Here is an 18,552-nt window from a genome sequence, read left to right as displayed (position 1 = left end):
TAGTATGTCGTTTCACTTAAATCACAGTCTCTAAGAACCTGTCAGCAACACTGAGGACTGACTGTATTTTGTTTAGTTCTTTTAAATGGTGGCTAGCATGATGCTTGCATAATTTGATAATAGAACTTCTTTCTCTTTTTTTTGTTGTTTGTTTTTTTGAGACAGGGTCTGACCCTATTGTCCAGGCTTGAGTGCAGTGGTGTGATCTGAGCTCTCTGCATGCAGCCTTGAACTCCCAGGCTCAAGCCATCCTCCCATTTCAGCCTCCTGAGTAACTGGGACCACTGCCATGTACCACCATGCTAGTTTTTTTCTTTTGTTGGTTTTTTTTTTTTTTTTTTTTTTTGGAGACAGAGTCTTACTCTGTCACCCAGGCTGGAGTGCAGTGGCATGATCTTGGCTGGCTCGCTACCTCTGCCTCTCGGTTTCAAGCAATTCTTTTTTTTTTTTTTTGAGATGGAATCTTGCTCTGTTGCCCAGGCTAGACAGTACAGTGGCATGATCTCAGCTCACTGCAACCTCCACCTCCTGGGTTCAAGCGATTCTCCTGCCTCAGCCTCCCGAGTAGCTGGGATTACAGGTGCCTGCCACCACGCCTGGCTAATTTTTGTTTTTAGTAGAGATGGGATTTCACAATGTTGGTCAGGCTGGTCTTGAACTCCTGACCTCAGGTGATCCACCTGCCTCGGCTTCCCAAAGTGCTGAGGTTACAGGCGTGAGCCACTGTGCCCTGTCCAAGCAATTCTTTTGCCTCGGCTTCCAAAGTAGCTGGCATTACAGATGTGTTCTACTACATCTAGCTAATTTTTTCTGTTTTTAGTAGAGAGAGGATTTTGCTATGTTGGCCAGGCTGGTCTCAAACTCCTGGCCTCAAGTAATCTGCCTGCCTCAGCCTCCCAAAGTGTTGGAATTACAGGTGTGAGCCACCATGCCTGGCAGGGAACTTCTGTTTTTATGTCAGTGTTTTTGCAACATTGTACTAAATTACTGTATTTAGTCTTTGACCTACCAATGCTTACAGTTGAGAAACTAGACACACTTACATAGATAACTAAGAAAGACCATATAAAAAGCTATAAACCAATACTAAAGCATACTATAGAGTATTAACAACATATAGTCTAGACTAACTGAAGTTATTAAACTTGAATTTCTAAACATGTAGACTTCTGAGAAAGCCTGCCAGTAAAGGAAAATGCCCAGAGGAGTCAGTATTAGCTATAAATAGATCACAAAGTGAATAATTCAAACACTGATAACTATTTAAAACCATAAATGTATATGACAGGGTAAGTACAGTCTGAGGTAAGGAGATACTAAGAAGCAGAAGTATTGGTTGAGTAAGACAGAGTCCTTTGACTTTGAATTGACACAGTATTTTCTTCTCAGTGTGATACAGTAGAAAATCAGGAAACATCCCAGCTTTATCAGAAGCTACCTTTGTTGTTGTTGTTGTTGTTTGAGACTGAGTCTTGTTCTGTTGCCCAGGCTGGAGTGCAGTGGCACAGTTTTGGCTCACTGCAACCTCTACCTCCCAGGTTCAAGCGATTCTCCTGCCTCAGCCTCCTGAATAGCTGGGATTACAGGCGCGTGCCACCACGCCCGCCTAATTTTTTTGTATTTTTAGTAGAGACGGGGTTTCACCATGTTGGTCAGGCTGGTCTTGAATCCTGACCTCATTAGCCGTCCACCTCCGCCTCCCAAAGTGCTGGGATTGTAGGTGTGAGCCACCGTGCCCAGCCAGAAGCTACATTTCTTCGACTTCTTTCCTCATTTGAAAATGAGGATGGCACTGTCTGAATTTTCTGAAGTGATATTGTTATAATCAGATGAAATAAAAGTATTTTGTAAATTATAGAATATCTTTTTTGTAGAGTCTCTTTCTTTAATTCAACAGAATTAAACTCCTGGAAAAGATCTGTTTGATTAAGAGAAACAGAGGCGATAGGAAATGTAGAGCCACTGACTGTTTTTGTTGGTGTCTAGGCAAAAGCTGTGCCTCACTTCTGCGGGTTGAACCCTTTGTATGTGCCCAGTGCCGCACAGATTTCACCCCTCACTGGAAGCAGGAAAAGAATGGTAAGATTCTATGTGAGCAGTGTATGACCTCCAACCAGAAGAAGGCTCTAAAAGCTGAACACACCAACCGGCTGAAAAATGCATTTGTGAAAGCCCTACAGCAGGAACAGGTAAGAATTCTGGCTGCTCTCTGGCCACCTGTCCCAGTTTTTTTTTCCCCAAAGGGTCATGCCTTCTGGTTTGCAGGAGTAGTTCATGTGATCCCTACAGGTCCAGAGGTTCCCTTTTTGTCTCCTTATCATTCTGTCCCATTTCCATTTGAGCGAGTATTCTGATTAAGAACACGGTAAAATATAATGGCTGAGGTTAACAGAAAGGGACAGAAAGCTTGGGGCTCTTGGCTTTTCCATAGCACTCTATTCTCATCTTCATTTTCTCCTAAAACAAATAATAGATTTTGGTGGGAGGAATTTATATTTGTACTATAAATCTCTTTGAAACAGTTATTTACAGTGCATATTTGACAAGAAGTGATAAAAGAAAGAGTGAATTATGAAGTAGCCCAGTGAAGAGTAGTGGTTCTGGAGTATGTGAACATCTCATGTAGCAGTTAGAAGATGAGAGTATCTTAGAGAGGGAAAAATGTGTTGGGAAACTCAGATCCTTTTCTTCCTATTTCCCACTCCACCTATCAGACTCCCTTGTTTGAGTAGCATCATGGACTCCTTGGAAAATCGGGTAGGCAGGAGTCAAAAATAAAACCCCATTTATGCTCTAGGACTGGTGGTAAACAAATAAATAAAAATTTTTAAAAAGAAAAAGTGTTGAAATAAAACCCCAGTAATTCATCAGCCTTAATTATATCAGTGGGTTCATCACCTCTAGCCAACTTCTGAGAGCCAGCTTTCCTGGAGAAAGAGAGGAGGATCCCTTGATCAATGAAGCAAGTTAGCTGCTTATACCCAGAATCTCAGTGTACCACCCCACCAAACTCTTTTGCCTTTTCCATATTCCACCAACTAGCCAACAACATTAGAGGTTAAGAATACCTCTAGGTTTTCTGGTTAGGAAATTGGGTGGTCCAGGCGCAATGATTCATGCCTGTAATCTCAGCACTTTGGGGAGGCTAAGGTGAGAGGATTGCTTGAGCCCAGGAGTTCAAGACCAGCCTGGGCAACAAAGGCAGATTGTGTCTCTATTAAAAAAAAAAAAAAAAAAGAAGATTGGGTTCTGTCGTACTCAACCTGATCTGATGACTCCCAACAGGAAATTGAACAGCGATTACAGCAGCAGGCAGCCCTCTCCCCCACTACAGCTCCAGCTGTGTCCAGTGTCAGTAAACAAGAGACCATCATGAGACATCATACGCTTCGGCAGGTAAGGAACTTTTTGCCTAATCCTTATTTCTTTAGAAGATTTATCAGCCATTTATCACAGTTTGTCCTTTCTATTGTGGGAAATCATACTCTTCTTCTGTACCCCTTATCTTTGCCCTCACTTAACATTCTATCATAGCAAAGTTGTATCAACTGTCTCCTCATCATTGCAGGCTCCACAGCCCCAGAGCAGTCTCCAGCGTGGCATACCCACATCTGCCCGCTCCATGCTTTCAAACTTTGCACAGGCACCCCAGTTGTCTGTGCCCGGTGGCCTCCTTGGTATGCCAGGTAAGGAGGATTAATCTGAAAACGTTTCCCATGGGTCAACTGTTAGTATACAGTTCTGTAGCAGCGCCTTTAGGGGAATTGTTCCTTCCTTTACTTTCTGTTCTTTATGTAGGGCATGTACCCTCACTCTTCTGTTACTCAGCAAATGTTTGCTAAATTCATATTACATTCCAGTCACAGTGCAGTAGGGTTTTGGTGGTGAAAATGACCCAGATCCTACCATTATAAATTTAACTTTTAATATCCCTTCAGTAGAAATGTGGTTATTGATCTCTTTTGGCCGGGACAGCAGGGTTAACTGTTCAGTTTGAATGATCCAGAGATGCCTCTCCACAATCTGCAGTCTCAAAATCAAAGCTGATTTAATGATTCTCTCTCTCATAATTATTCATTTTCCTCTCACCACTGTTTCACTTGTCTCTCCTATACCATCAGAAGCATGTTCATTATTCTTGGTAGGACTGAAATTTTAGGAAGTCCCCTTTTCCTAAAGCTTAGGAATATGAGTGGGGATTGAAATAAAGTTGCTGTGTGAGGCGCGGTAGCTCACACCCGTAATCCCAGCACTTTGAGAGACCGAGGCAGGCGGATCACTTGAGATCAGGAGTTTGAGACCAGCCTGGCCAACGTGGTGAAACCCTGTGTCTACTAAAAATACAAAAATTGGCTATGCGTGGTGGCTCATGCCTGTAATCCCAGCACTTTGGGAGGCCAAAGTGAGTGGATCACCTGAAGTCAGGAGTTCGAGACCACCCTGGCCAACATGATGAAACCCCATCTCTACTAAAAATACAAAAAATTAGCCCAGTGTGGTGGCGGGTGCCTGTAATCCCAGCTACTCAGGAGGCTGAGGCAGGAGAATCGCTTGAACTTAGGAGGCGGGGGTTGCAGTGAGCTGAGATTGCGCCACTGCACTCCAGCCTGGGCAACAAGAGCAAAATTCTGTCTCAAATAAATAACCAGACAAAATTAATTGGCCAGGTGCAGTGGCTCACGACTGTAATCCCAGCACTTTGGGAGGCTGAGGCCAGTGGATCATTTGAGGTCAGGAGTTCAAGACTAGCCTGGCCAACGTGGTGAAACCCCATCTCTACTAAAAATACAAAAAATAGCCGGGCAGTAGTGGCACGTGCCTATAATTCCAGCTACTCTGGAGGCTGAGGCAGGAGAATTGCTTGAGTCTGGAAGGCAGAGGTGAGCCAAGATCGCACCACTGCACTCCAGCCTGGGTGACAGAACGAGACTGCATCTCAAAAAAGAAAAAGAAAGTTGCTGTTGAAATAAAGCTAACCAAGTGTGGCCCGATACTGGTAAATTCTGCTTCCTTTCCATCTCCAACTCTGCAGCCCAAGGGTAGAGCGGAAGGGAATGTTATTTCCTCTTTTAATACCTGCCCTCCACTTTTGTCTCCTGGGTCCAGGTGTCAACATTGCATACTTGAATACTGGCATCGGAGGACACAAAGGCCCCAGTTTGGCAGACCGACAGCGTGAATACCTTTTAGACATGATCCCTCCCCGGTCTATATCGCAGTCCATCAGTGGACAGAAATAACGCCTGTTCCACTTGTACTGCCCCATCCTTGAATCCTTTATCCCTTTCCTCTTTCATTCCCCCAACTTCTGTCGCATGCAGTGCCTGTACTGGTGCCTACCATACACGGAAAGCAAAACAGAAAAACAGAAGACAAAAAATAGAAATCAGCAAGAAAACACACGCCCTGCCCTGCCACCTCCCCTTTATTTCACACTGCTGCGATCTGTTTTTCTGCCGCTCTGTCTTCTCTCTTCAATTTTCTTTAACAGTGAGGTGGATCTTTACCTCTGATAGAGGTCAGAATGAGGTCCTGGGGAGAATCTAAGCCCTCCAATGTGTGTTTCTAAAGTTGTTTTATGCTATAATTATTACCATTTTTAATGATGTTGTGTGTCCTCCCTTTGTTCAGTGGACGGTTAAACCTTCCCCCACTCAACCAATCTTTTTCTTTTTCCTTTTCTTCCTTTTTTCTTTTTTTTTTGTAAACACAAATGATATTCAGTTCAATGATACGAGCATTGCAGATTGCAGTAGGGGTCCCAGCTGCCGAGTAGGACATGACTAAGAGTGTTAGGGGCAGAAGTTTTGAATGCACTTAACCGGAGGAGGGCGTGGGGTTGGGGGTATCGAACAAGGACGAATAGCACCCCACCTGTGGGTGTTTGGGAGCTGGACAATTTGGGTGGCAGTGTTTAGTATTGAAGTTGGACTCTAAGAATGAGGGGAAAGAGCCTGGAGGGAGGAGCTTTAAAACTCAACCACTCTGGAATTTACCCATAGAAGACAGGGAGAGAGAGGTATGAAGATGGGCTTAATTATGAGCCAGGGAAGATTGAAACTAGGTCCTGCCCTTCTGGATCTTGGGGAAATAAGACCAATCTCCTGACCCCAGTGGGAACACGGAAGTCTACTCCAGGCCAACCAGCCCAAAATTATTTCATCTTGTATCCTTTGTAAAATTATCTCTCACCCCACCCTGCTTTTAAAAATTCTAATCTGTCCCCTCTAACTATAGCCCCATCTATAATACAGAGGAACGGCTGTTCCAAGACTGTTTGCTGGGTGTCCCACAAATTGGATGGACATGAATGAGTCAAGTGACAACAGGAGGAAATAGAGGAAAGAAGGGATCTCTCTCCCAACAGTTGAGATTCTCATATTTGCCTATTCTTTCACCCTCTGAGTGCCAGGAGATGAGAGCCTGGGGGCACACAATCAGGTTGGAGTCCTGTCCTTACTCTGCTGCACCAACTGCAGAACCAACTGCTCAAAGCCAAACAGTTCGTGGCAAAACCAGCTTAGGACCTCTGCTGTACAAATAGTTGTTTCCCGCCCCCAGAATGATACTAATTTTGTCTTTTTTTTTTTTTTTTTTTAAGCGCTACTAATGTAGAGAATGAATTGAATTGTGCAATGTTGCTGTTCTGGGGATTGGGGAGATTAGCATCCTATTTGCCCACACTGTGGGAAGAGGGAGTGGACCAGATTGTTTTTGAAGTAAGGGAAGCCCCTTAAAGGTACGGGTTTCTGCTCTTCTCATAGTGTACACCCACCTGCCTCTCTGGCTCCAGAAGCTGCCAGAGTGCACTGGGGGCAATGTTCTCAGCAGAGAAGAATGAGGAGAAGTTTAATATGTTGCCCTTGAAAGTCACCTGAGGAAGTTTCCCCACTTTTATTTTTTAAAATTAATTTTTTTAAAGAAGGCACTTTTAAAATTAACACACACACGAACTGCACATCTTCCCCATAAAATTTGGAGGTGGGGTGGGAGAAAGAGCTAAAATCAGGCTCAGTTCCCCTACTCTGGCCTCTACTCCCTACACCCCAGTGCCACTGTGGGTGACTATACTGGCCCTACGGGCCTTCCTGGCTTTTTTCTTTCCTCCCTTTCCCCCAAATTCATTGAGCACTTAAAGGAGCAGAGATGCAGCCAGTGTCTGGGCTCCCCCAGTGGTGAAATGATCTGGAAGCTAGATGCTAGTAACAGGTAGTGATTGGGTCTTTTCGAGTATTTTTCTGGGGAATGTGGTGCCCCTGACTGTAAGTGGTGGGAGAGGGAGGGGGGGTTAATGGAACTGGGTCTGGGATTATTTTAAAATTATATATATATATATAAAGATATATTCTTACATCTTTTCTTTGCCCTCTGTGCTTTGAAAGCACTGGATAAATTGTTTGGTTTTGCTTTTCTCTCTTCCACAAAATTGGAAGCTTTTTTTAAAAATATTTTCCCTACAAGTCATCTTGCCTTGTGGCATGTCTGTCTAGCCTCTTCCTCCCTCCCTCATGATGAAGTGCCATTTCTGTTACGTCTCCCTCTCCCCAAGCTCAGAGGTGCTCAGAGGTACGAGATGCCCAAGTTTGTCAGTTGAGATTAGAAGTAAGGAACAGAGAATGTGCAATACCGTCTGGCTGTGGGCCGTCCTTGCCCTGCCCTGAGCTGAGTCCTTTCCCTGGGAGCCAGGCCACCTTAGAATGGGGTTTGGAAGTAAGATGTGTAGAGTTGGGGAATCATGGAGAAGGAAAGCCTATAGTCAGTGCCTGCTTAGGTGCTGAGGCCATAGGGGAGATGGTGGAATCTTCCCTGTTTTTATCCCCTCAGGGTCAGTTACATAGAAGCTGCTTCTTGACTAGTATAGCTCGGTGACCCTTTGTTCAACCGCTGAGGTTTGATTTCTTACCCTTTCTTCTCCCCATTTTCATACTCTTCCCAGGGATTAGTGATGGAGGTGAGGTCTCCCTAATCATGATAAAGTATTAACCTTCCACCTCCTCCCTTCCCTCCTCCTTCCTCATCCTTCTGTCTTCCTCAATTCTCTTTCTCTTTTTCATCACTGATTGCCTTGTGTCCCTCCAAGTCTACTTGTTACTATCCATCTCAAGGCTCTGGGCCGTGTAGACACTAAACCTCATGCCCTAAGGACAGGAGGAAAGACCCTCTGTTTGGAATATTATTAGTAGAGTGAGGATCCCACCAGTTCTGCCTGGCTTCCTCCATCCCCAGAGGCACTAAAAGCAGTAGTTTAAGGTTGGTGTCTTACTCCCTAGAAGCCTGAAATGGGTGAAATGGTGGTAAGGCTTGGGTAAAACTGGGGGACAGAGGTTCTTATTTGTCGATTTTATTTTATAATTTGACCACGGCATCTGGACTCCCTCTATCCCTGGAATAAGTATTTTTCCCACATTTTTGGATATATGTATGGTAGACAATTTTTTTTTAAGACACAGAGATAAATGTTTTCCTGCTTTGGTTACCTTTCCTTTCCCCTTTAAAAGGAATTAGCTATAGAACTGCTTTGTAAAGATGCTTCTTGATATTTTACTTTTGTTCCTTTTCCCTAATCATTCCCTTTTCTCCCTACTCCTCCAGAAGGCATAACCCTTCTCTCCACACCCCTACCCCCAACCCAGTCCTAGGCTCCCATCCTTTCCATCCAGACCTTCATTAGCTTATGATATTTGCTGCCGAGATGTTATAACAAGGACTCATTCGTGTATATAAGCTATTTCTTGATCCATTTAAAAGGAATTGTACATTGTGTAGAAAAAAAAAAAAAGCCTGAAAAAGAGAAAAAAAAGCCCTAGCCATGGATATTGTGAAACTGTGTTATGTCATTTTGTAATGTGCCCGTTTGTGTATGATCCGTGCAAAAGGGTTTCTGGGGAAGGGGAGGGGGTAGGGAGGCAGGGCTGTGGAGGGTGGGTAGGGGAGTGGGCCGGGCCCAGCACACTGAGACTGGCAGCTGCTCCAACCCCATCCCTCCTTAGAGATGCCACCTCCCCCACCACCCACCCCTAATTTGTGCCTTGCCTCCCCACCCTGGAGTAGTCCCTCCGGGTCACCAGCACTGCCTTGGCAGAGCCCACTCCCTACCCTAACCTGCCCACCCTCCCTATCCCCCAGCATTAGGTTGATACTGTGGGGAAGTGCTGGGGGTTGGGAGGTAGCCGAGGAATGGGGCAGTTCCCGGGGGCATCGAAACCAAGTATTATTATGAATTGTAATTGTATTTGCACTGTTTTTTTTTCCTCTGATTGCATCAGCATATATACAATATACCTATATAACAAAATTCAGTGTCAAGCTTTCTTATGCAAGGGATTTCCCCCACCCCACCTCCTCAAAAAGGAAAGAACCTAGTCTTACGGGCCTTTGAGGGTGGATTGTCAGGGGATGATAGAAAGGATTTTAATAAGTCATCCTGAGGAAATTTCACCTAGTGAGAGCCACATCCATCTGCACAGTCTTAGGCTGTGTGAACCGAGGTGAGGCTGAGCTCCTGTGAAAGCCATGACCTCCTGGTCCCGGACTGTGTAGAGTAAAAAGAACCACCAACACAAAAGGGGTTGAGGGGGCTGCAATCTGGAGACCTGGGGTCTCCTTCTAACTTGCTATGTGATCTTTGGTAGTTAGTTTTCTGGGTCTCAATTTTCTTATCTGTGAAGTGAAGCGGGAGATCATCTGGCCACCAAGTTTAAAATTCTGTACTTCTTTCCTCACCTGCCAAAGCCAAAAACAACTTGAGGTGAGGAAAGTGTTGGGCCAAGAAACCAGGGAGGAACTGAAAGTGACTCGTGTTGAAGTGGTTATGTGTATGACAGTGCCCTTGGAGAGCTGCCAGTCCTCTACGGTTACCCTTGATTTGGGAGAGGCAGCAGAGTCTTGTCCAGGGTGTCAGACCAGTGACATCTTTGCCTTTATGCCTCTAGTCATCTGAGGGCAGGGACCAGGCCTCAAGCCCCATCTCACAGCCAACCACAGAGCCCTTAAGGGTGGCTGACAACTGAATGCCCCAGGTTGGTGCTCTAGTTATTTACTCCCTTTGTGAGCTACAGGATATGGAACTTCCCCCATCTTGGTGATAAAATAGGAGAGCGCAGACACAGCCCACATTTTGTCTCCTTCCCTCAGATTTCATCTGAACCCCCCTAAAGGCAGCTGTTTCACAGTCTGTCTCCTTCAGGGGCCCAATTTCCCCACAGCCTGGGCTGAGTACTCCTACTCTCTTCTTTAGGTTCTGGGCTGATAAAGCCTGGAGAGGGTACAGGGTGATGGGTGAAGCCCTGGTGAAGGTGGAAGGATAGATTGGGGTTGGGGGGTGGGGAGCAGGGAGGTGGGATGGGGAATGGCCTTCCCTGAATAGGGTGGGTGGGAGGGGAACAAGACCCTTTTGCACAACTCTCTTTAAGTTTCCTTTATTTCTTTTTTAACTCATTCTGATTTTCTGCATTGTGTTTGGGAAATAAAATGAAAAAACTAAGACCAATAGAAACTGGTTTTCAAAAAGGCAAATACACTCCCATCTGTTTCAGATGCTGCTGAGCATTTCAGCAGTGACAGATTCAAATAATAAGCTAATTTTTGGAGAAAGGATTAAAAGAAAAAAAAACTTTGTAATATTTATCACTTGCAAGCTATGTTTAATAAAGAAAGGAATGGTTTCTAAACTTTCCTGTGGCTTGTGCTTTCGTTATGGGGCTGGGGGTGGCAGTTTGGTGGGATAATTTTTGGGGTAATTGGGAGATGAGCTATGGCTGTCTTCCCTAGTGAGTCCAGCCATGGACTGAGTGCCTTTGGTTTGTATCCTTCTCTTTGACTGTGATGATTATTTAAAGCCCTGACCTACTTCTGTGTTCTTGTTCCCCTCCAACTCTAGCTGGAGCCAGTGTTCTGGAAGCCACCAACCCCACGTTAGTTATCTGATGACTTCAGGTCTAATGGTATCATGGGGAGGGGGCTGGGTCTCCATTCTCTCCTAGGGAAAGGTGTCCCCTAGCAGTCCTTGGCCCTTTCCACCACACTGCTCTGGTCTCTAGTAACAGAATCCTTTAGTCAGGCACAGTGCTGCATGCCTATAGCTACTCAGGAGGCTAAGGGGGGAGGATCACTTGAGCCAGGAGATCAGCCTAGGCAATGTAGTGAGACCCCATCTCTATAAAAGAAAATAAATATTTTGTAACATGCTTGTTCGTCTAGATGGTTGCCACATACCAGCAGGGGCTCACATTGCTGTTCTCTAGCAAACTACGGAATATAGTTATTTAACAATCTGAATACAACATCCCCTGAAAGATCTGGAACTGCACTTTCTCACCATCTCATCACTCCCCGTCCCCAAGTTTTTCTTTCAGCCGAAAGCATTAACCAGATCCTAATTTATTTTTTCCGTTTTGGTTATTTATTTCCAACAAAGCAGTTAGACCAGGCCCAACCAGAGAAGAGGATGTCATTTCCTCAAAGACTTGACGTTTGGGGCTATTCTTAGCCCTCTTGCTCCTCAGCCACATTTTTTAGTTACAGCTGCTGCTGTGCCTTGTGCAGAGGGCGCTATTGTGGAGGGCCAGAGCCCAGCCTTTCAGGAGTCTTGTTGTCATTGGTACTAGCATTACTCTAGAACCTAGAGCACAGGAGACAGTTTTGGGGTCCTCTAAGCCATGGACTTTCCTTCCCTCAAGACCCTTCCCTTTTTGGCACAATACTGGACAGCCTTGGAGAGAGAGATTGAGGGAGTGGCTAGGGCTTTGGCTTTAGAGCATGGCACAGCTGGATGAGGAGGGACTGTGGTGCCCTGGATGCCATAGGCTGGTAGAGGGAGAAGTGGGAAAGAAGTGCTCTTTGGACCCCCAAGAGTTGATGGAAGGGAGATGGGGGATGCTCCCCAGCCTCTATGCTCATTCTACAGGCGATTGAAGACTGCCAAAACCCTGACTTAAACTAATTTCTTTCAAAAATAGAAATCAAATGGGTAAGGATGCCCCCTGAGGAGGAGCCAGGGCTTTGGATCTGGGAAGGGTGAAATGGGTATTTGGTTGCTCAGAGAAGCTCATATGAGCTCAGATATGTAAGACTCTTATGTTGTAGGGAGAAGGGGGGCAAGGAACTCAGCACCCCTTTTGCCCACCTGCCCACTTGGACCACAGGGAATGCAGGTCACCTGTCCCTGGGCAGAGCTCAGCTTGGGCACGAGGAGACTGAGATTTTAGACTGGAGGGCTTCAGGTTGTGAGACGGAGATGATGACAGCCTCTTCCCCTGCCCCCACTTTGTGGGGAACTCTTAAAGCTATGTGTCTTTGGGCAGGTTCATATTTGGATCAAGAAGAGGTGAATATATTGGATGGGGTTATGAGGCAGGAGTAACTGGGTTGGGAGTAACTCCCAGCTGGGCTTGGTTTAGTTTGAGGTTATTTGGTGTGTTGGGGGAAGGGATTCTGATTCTCCCATTTCTTGAGGTCGGGGAGGAACACAGAAACCACACCCTCTTCTCTCCTGCTATGGCCAGTCCTGCCCCTCCCTGGAGAGGGGCTGAGGGACTTTTGGTTCTTTCCTGACTCCGGGGTGACAGGGACAGGTGAGGCAGATTCTTTGGTGTATCCGGAGTTAGTGGCATCTCGGAGGCAGCCAACTTGAAGGGCCCTAGGCCAAGGCCAGCTGTTCCACGGTCACCTGAGGGTGAAGGAGGTCAGGCCCCTGGAACAAGACCTCAAACACGCCAGCTTCCCCCACTCATTTCCCGTCACTGAATCCCCCTCACCTGGGTGGTGAGTTCAGTCTTCTCCCCCGGCTTCCCTCCACTCTGAATCTGGCCTTGACGGCCCCCAGCTCTGTCCAAGGCAGTCCGAGGCATTCCCCAGCATTCCTGGGACCCCTGTTTGCAGAGGAGGCTGCCAGGATAGGAAGGGTCAGCAGCATAGTCTGTCTGGTGCCTCCCTCTTCCTCGCATAACTCCCAACCCCTCCTCCTCCTCCATGCTCCCCAGAGATGGAGAAGGGTGGACCCCTCCTCATGTTGCAGGATGGCAGGGAACTGGCTCTAGCTCATTTCTGCTGCCCTTGTCCTTTGCCTTGGGAGCTCCAGTCCTCTCTTCCCGCTCATGGCAGGCCTTCTCCTGCCCCTGGAACCACACAGCTCTGAAAAGAATTGGCTTCCCCTCTCTGCCTGAGTCTCCTCACTAGCAAAATTGATTGGTTGTGGATTGGGGCTCTTTCCTGCTCTCTTTGGTCCTGTGCCACAGTGACGAAGACTGTCTCCCTGGCAGATTTCCCACATTAGCACTTACCTGGCCCTTACCTATGTCTCCAGCCCAGGAAGAGGCAGAGGAGGCAAACAATGAGGGCAGCCAGGCCCACGTGGATGCCCACCACAACCCCAGGCAGTGGGCTGCTCTCACCCTGGCTGCAAGAGCACCCAGCCTTGGACTCTGTGGACACTGTGCCGTCTGTCAGAGAGAGGACCAGGGTTGGAGGTGAAGCTCAGCCCTCCTCCTCCCTGAAGACTGGCAGCCATGGGGGCCTGCTCTGACCCCAGCCCTACGACCCTCCTACCAGACCCCACTTACTCGGAGTGGCTAGGGGCACACCACACAATGAGACAAAGCGGGCACTGCTTTTCCATCCCCGTTGCCATTGAATGCCTGCAGCTTGATCTCATAGAGGGCTGCTGGTTCTGCAGGAAGCAGGAGAATGTGAAGGGGATGGGCATTTATGGGCCAGGAAGCTCAGTACCTGGGGCAAGATCACACTGAGAAGGGCGGGCCTTGAGCGTCACAAGAAGGTTCAGAGCCTCACCCAGGTCTGTGTAGAGGAAGGACCTGACACTGCTGGCCAGGAGCAGGGGCCCCTCAAAATGGGCAGCAGGCAGCTTGCGGTGAAAGAGTTTGAAGCCTTGGATGGGTCCCAGCTGTGGTGGCAGCTCCCAGGAGGCCTGCACAGAGGTGGCATTGAGCACTTTGGTGGAGAAGCCCAGGGCAGCAGGGGCTACAGAGGAAAACAAGCAAACTGGTTGGCAGTCCCTGTCCACCTGAGGCCAGGGACTTCCCAAGGCTGGAGAGGCTGTCACTCACTGCTGCCCATGGTGGAGGCAAAGACGGGGCAGAGTCCTGACTGGCACCCTCTGCTGAGTAGGCCCGCAAATGGATGGTGTAGGCTGTGGCAGGCTCCAGGTTGGAGAAGACGTGCTCAGAGGTGCTTTTGCTCATGGCCTCTTGGAGCTCCGGGCCAGATGACTCTGAGGAGCAGAACAGCATCTTCTCAGTAGTCATGTCCTTGCACCCTCACAAACTAGGGACGAAGCCCCCTCCTGGTGCCTGTCTGGACCAGCCAAGCCTCCAAGGAGAGCAGGGAAAGAGGCTGCAGAAGTTGGAGCTAAGCTGAGAAAGGATGTGGATGAGGAAAGGGCCTAGAGTCAAGCTGAAAAGCAATAAGGAAGCACCAAAAGACCATGTACAGAGGCAGCCAGCCCAGAGAACCACAGGCCCAGAGGCCTAGGAAGAATCCGGAAGGGTCTGGGGTCATGGAGGAGACTGGGACCCAGAGAGTGAGAGGGACTCGCCTAGGACATCAGCAGTCAGGAGCAGAGGTGGGCTGGCGCTGGGGACTCCTGGCTCCTGGCCCTGCTCTGAGCTCAAAGCCCTGTCCACCCACCCACACCCACCTCCCACAGGCCGGAGGTGCAGCACATAGCCAGTGATGTCCCCGCTGGAGGGGGGTGGCTCCCAGGACACTCGAATGGCAGAAGTAGAGAGAGCCATGGCATGCAGGCCCCTGGGGACAGGGTGTGACTCTGGGCCCCCTTTCACAGCCAGGCGGGCACTGGCCTGATTGGAGCCTGCACTGTTCTCTGCCATGCATTGATAGATGGCCTCATCGTCAACTGAAATGCCTGCCAGCATCAGCGTACTAGAGAAAGACAAACTCAGCTGCTGGGAGCCCTTTCCCACCAAGCCTTGGTGGAGTGGCCCTAGAGGAGGAGGCTGTGTGGGGGCATTACCTGTAATGGAGAAGTCAGGGCAGAGCCTCCTGGGGGAAGGGGGAATTGCTGGAAGTAGAAGGTAACTTGCTGGGGGTTTGTGGATGGGTGTGGATTTTTGAGATTTAGGTAGTGAGTGTTGCATGTAGGTGGGGGTGGACGCCCAGGGTGGGTAGGGGGACATACCATTGCCAGTGGCCAGTGGGGAGTGGTAAGACACGAGTACCTATTGTGGGTCAGCCTGATGTTATCCCCAGGACTCAGCACCTTCCCATTCTTCAGCCAGACCAGATGGGGCTCAGGGACGCCCTGGGCCACGCAGGTGAAGATGGCACTGCTACCCGGAGGCTTGGACAAGGACTGTGGCCATTGGACAAACTCAGGGGGAGCTGGGCAGGCAATAGCACAGAGGAAGACGCCATGAGACCCGGCCTCTTGCCTCCTGCCCTGGACCCTCTCCAGATCCAGGCTCCTGTCAGGGAGCTGGGGTCCCCCAGCACTCTCCCCACCCGGTCCGGCCCTTGGGGCTCACCCTGCACGAGCAGGACGCCCTGTGCTGTGTGCCGGACATGGGTGCCCGGCCGATTGGCAGCGCAGACATAGACACCTGAGTGCTGGACTGACACGTCGGAGATCATGAGATTCCTGGTGCCCAGAACTTGGATGCCCTCCACGCCGATGGAGCAGCCATCTGCAAGAAGGTGTTGGGGGGGTCAGGTTGGGATAGGACAAGGGCACGGGGCTCTGAGAGATGGGCCGGGGCAGCTGCACACACAGGTGGCTCCAGGAGACAAGTGGCCGAGGGTGACCCGTGGCGATGCACTCCAGCACTGCCGTCTGGTGCACTGTGAGGGTCAGGTTCTGAGGCCCGGACAGGATCTCCGGCTCCTGCAGCAGCCTCAGGGGTCCCACTGTGTGGTGGAAACAAGCAAATCGGATCAGGAAAGGAGAACCTCCTTCCAGTACTCAACTTCTACTCCAAGCCCACTCTTCCAGCCCACAAATGTCACCAGACCTCAGAGTTGTGCTTTGCAGCTGCTATTCCATCTCCAACTTACAGATTTTTAAAATGACCTGCCCAAAGTCCCATGGCAGTAGCTATCAGGCCGAAGGTCTGGTAGACTGGGGGTGGGGAGAGAGAGGACAGTGAGCATTCTTCTCCTACAAACCCTGTGTGTGTCCCCACCTTCCCTGGGCGCCTCACCCTGAGGGGCAGGAAGAGGCACCCACAAAGTTAGTAGGAGGCCTTCTCTCAGCATGACCAGCCTCCTAAGACCTCAGCCTGCTTAGCTGCTTAGGAGGGATGTAAGTGTTTTCCGAAAGTAACTCTTGTTTTGGGTCTAAATCACATCTTCATTTTATACCATGCTCCCCCGTTTCATTAGTTTATTCAACAGATCATCACTGGGGGCTCCCATGTGCCAGGCATCGTCCTCAAACTGGGAGCAGGGTTGTGAACAACATCGTGTTAAACAGAGCTCTGCTTTCCCGTAGGCCATCATCCCCATTTTCTTTATTACCTTGTATCATGTGAGGCCTTAACGTGTCTTTAACCTTTCATAAATGCCCTTTATTAAGAATGTCTCAGATAAAATGTGTTTCTAAAATGAAAGTCTCTCAAGGGCTGGTCTAAAGTCTTACACATCTTTATCCCTCAAGGTGTAGAATTGTGTTTTGTTCATTCATTTTTTCAGCAACTATAGATTGAAGGCCTACTTTGGGCCCTGCCTTTCTCCATTTGCCTCTTGCAAGCTGCAGTACAGGCTGTAGGCTGCCCTGGAATCTCCTGGCCTCATGCAAAGAGGCTGTGTCCTGCCTGGTCAGACAGTTCAGTGAGGGGAGGCTGGGTCACCCGGGCCGACCCCTTCCCCATGCCAGTCATTGGCTGTGAGCCCCACACATTGTCCCATTTTGCCCTTACCACAGCCTGTGAGCTGAGTACTGTTATTTCCCCCATTTACATGAGAAGATCAAGGATCAGAGAGGGTCAGTAACTTGCCCAATGACAGAGGGACTGGCAGAACTGGGGGACTCCCTGGATCTCGGTAGCACTGAACAGCTGACAACGAGCTTCCCCTCTTTAGCCACTGTGTCCTTGAAGTCTGGGAAATTCTGTCTCACCCTGGTGCATGCCCAGGGTAAGTGCCTGCCCAGGTGTGTGCAGTTGAGTGCATTAGGGGTGAATGACTTGGGGCCTTGGTCCCCAGCTTCTACCCCTGAGGAAGACTACTCTGACGCCAGCTCCTTTAGGCAACCCTTGAGCCTTCGGTTTTTAGTTGGTCCTCTGCCCCCAACAGACACCTGCTCCTCCTGCTAACCTCCTGTCGCTCTCCAGCCATTCGTCTCCCTGCTCCACGGGCAGCAGAATCCTATGTTTGCCCGATAGCCTTGAAAGACATGGCCTCCTGCCCTGCCCTCCTGCCCCAGACTGTGGATAGGAACGGGAGCCACAGGCCAGAGGGACCCCACCGGGCTCCTCTCTGCTCCTGCAGAAGAGCTGCTGACCCCCACCCTTGCTTCTAGTTTCTAAGTCAGTTACAGATCAGAAACACAACCGTTCCCCCTTCCCCTGCCAGTCTTCAGTTTAAAAATTATATACCAGCCGGGCACCGTGGCTCATGCCTGTAATCCCAGCACTTTGGTAGGCTGAGGCGGGCGGATCACTAGGTCGAAAGATTGAGACCATCCTGGCCAACATGGTGAAACCCTGTCTCTACTAAAAGTACAAAATTAGCCGGGCGCGGCGGCGGGTGCCTGTAATCCCAGCTACGCGGGAGGCTGAGGCAGGAGAATCGCTTGAACCCGGGAGGCAGAGGTTGCACTGAGCCGAGATGGCGCCACTGAACTCCAGCCTGGCGAAGGAGTGAGACCCCGTCTCAGAAACAAACAAAAAAAAAAAAAAAAAAAAAAAAAAAAAGATACAGCCTTCGGTGAAATTTTGTTGGAGATGTTTTGAAAGTTCGTCCAGGCGCGGCGGTGGTGCCCGGTGGTACACTAGCTTATTTATACCCTGGAGCCCCCTAGTGGCCGATTCAGGCATGACTGTCCCTCACAAACACCTGTGGCATCTCCAGTTTAGGCGGGGTCTAACCTGCCTCTCCTGCTAGGCACCAGCCCCTCATAGGCTCTGCTGTGGCCTTCACTTTGGGCACAAAACTGTCCCACCCTACTTGGCCTGCAAGTGAGGTCACCCTGGGTGTTTCATCTCAGGTACAAAGCTATTTTCATCCTCACCCCAAGGAGACATGCAAATGTCCATGCACACATGCACGTGTACATGCAAGCACAGACACATACACAAACACATGCACATCTACACGCCATGTGTATGAGGGCCATGTGTTCAAGACACAGGCTGACTCAGCCCCAACGCTAGACCCTCCAGAGCTCCCATTGCCCTCTGGATCAAGTCCAAACTATTTTCATGATATGCCTTGCCTACCCACCAACATTAACTTTGCTACCCTGAATTCTGCCCATTCTGTGGTCCAGCAACACAGAACTGCCTGTGTGAACTTTGTTGTTCTCCCTTGTGCATTTGTTCAAGGAAATGCCCCGCCCTGCCCTCCTGACCTTGGCTTGCC

At 49.0% G+C, this 18,552-nt stretch overlaps 1 protein-coding gene across 3 annotated transcripts in view; it reads left to right on the top strand.

Moving 5' to 3' along the window:
• Positions 1–10,670, top strand: part of GATAD2B (GATA zinc finger domain containing 2B) — a 123,169-nt gene extending 112,499 nt beyond the window's left edge. For 2 of the 3 annotated variants that reach the window (XM_003892694.5, XM_009181975.4), the window contains exons 8-11: positions 1,987–2,189; positions 3,286–3,396; positions 3,569–3,686; positions 5,107–10,670. In XM_003892694.5, coding sequence (XP_003892743.1) covers positions 1,987–2,189; positions 3,286–3,396; positions 3,569–3,686; positions 5,107–5,240 — 566 coding nt within the window. In that variant the 3' untranslated portion in view covers positions 5,241–10,670. The remainder of the gene's footprint in view (positions 1–1,986; positions 2,190–3,285; positions 3,397–3,568; positions 3,687–5,106) is intronic. The other variant, XM_017947299.3, reaches the window with a different exon arrangement.
• The last annotated feature ends 7,882 nt before the right edge of the window (positions 10,671–18,552 follow it).

Source organism: Papio anubis, chromosome 1 (genome assembly GCF_008728515.1).
Source record: "Papio anubis isolate 15944 chromosome 1, Panubis1.0, whole genome shotgun sequence".
NCBI classification, from domain to species: Eukaryota; Metazoa; Chordata; class Mammalia; order Primates; family Cercopithecidae; genus Papio; species Papio anubis.
Note: the sequence above shows the minus strand (reverse complement) of the source record. Positions and strands in the feature narration are given on the sequence as shown.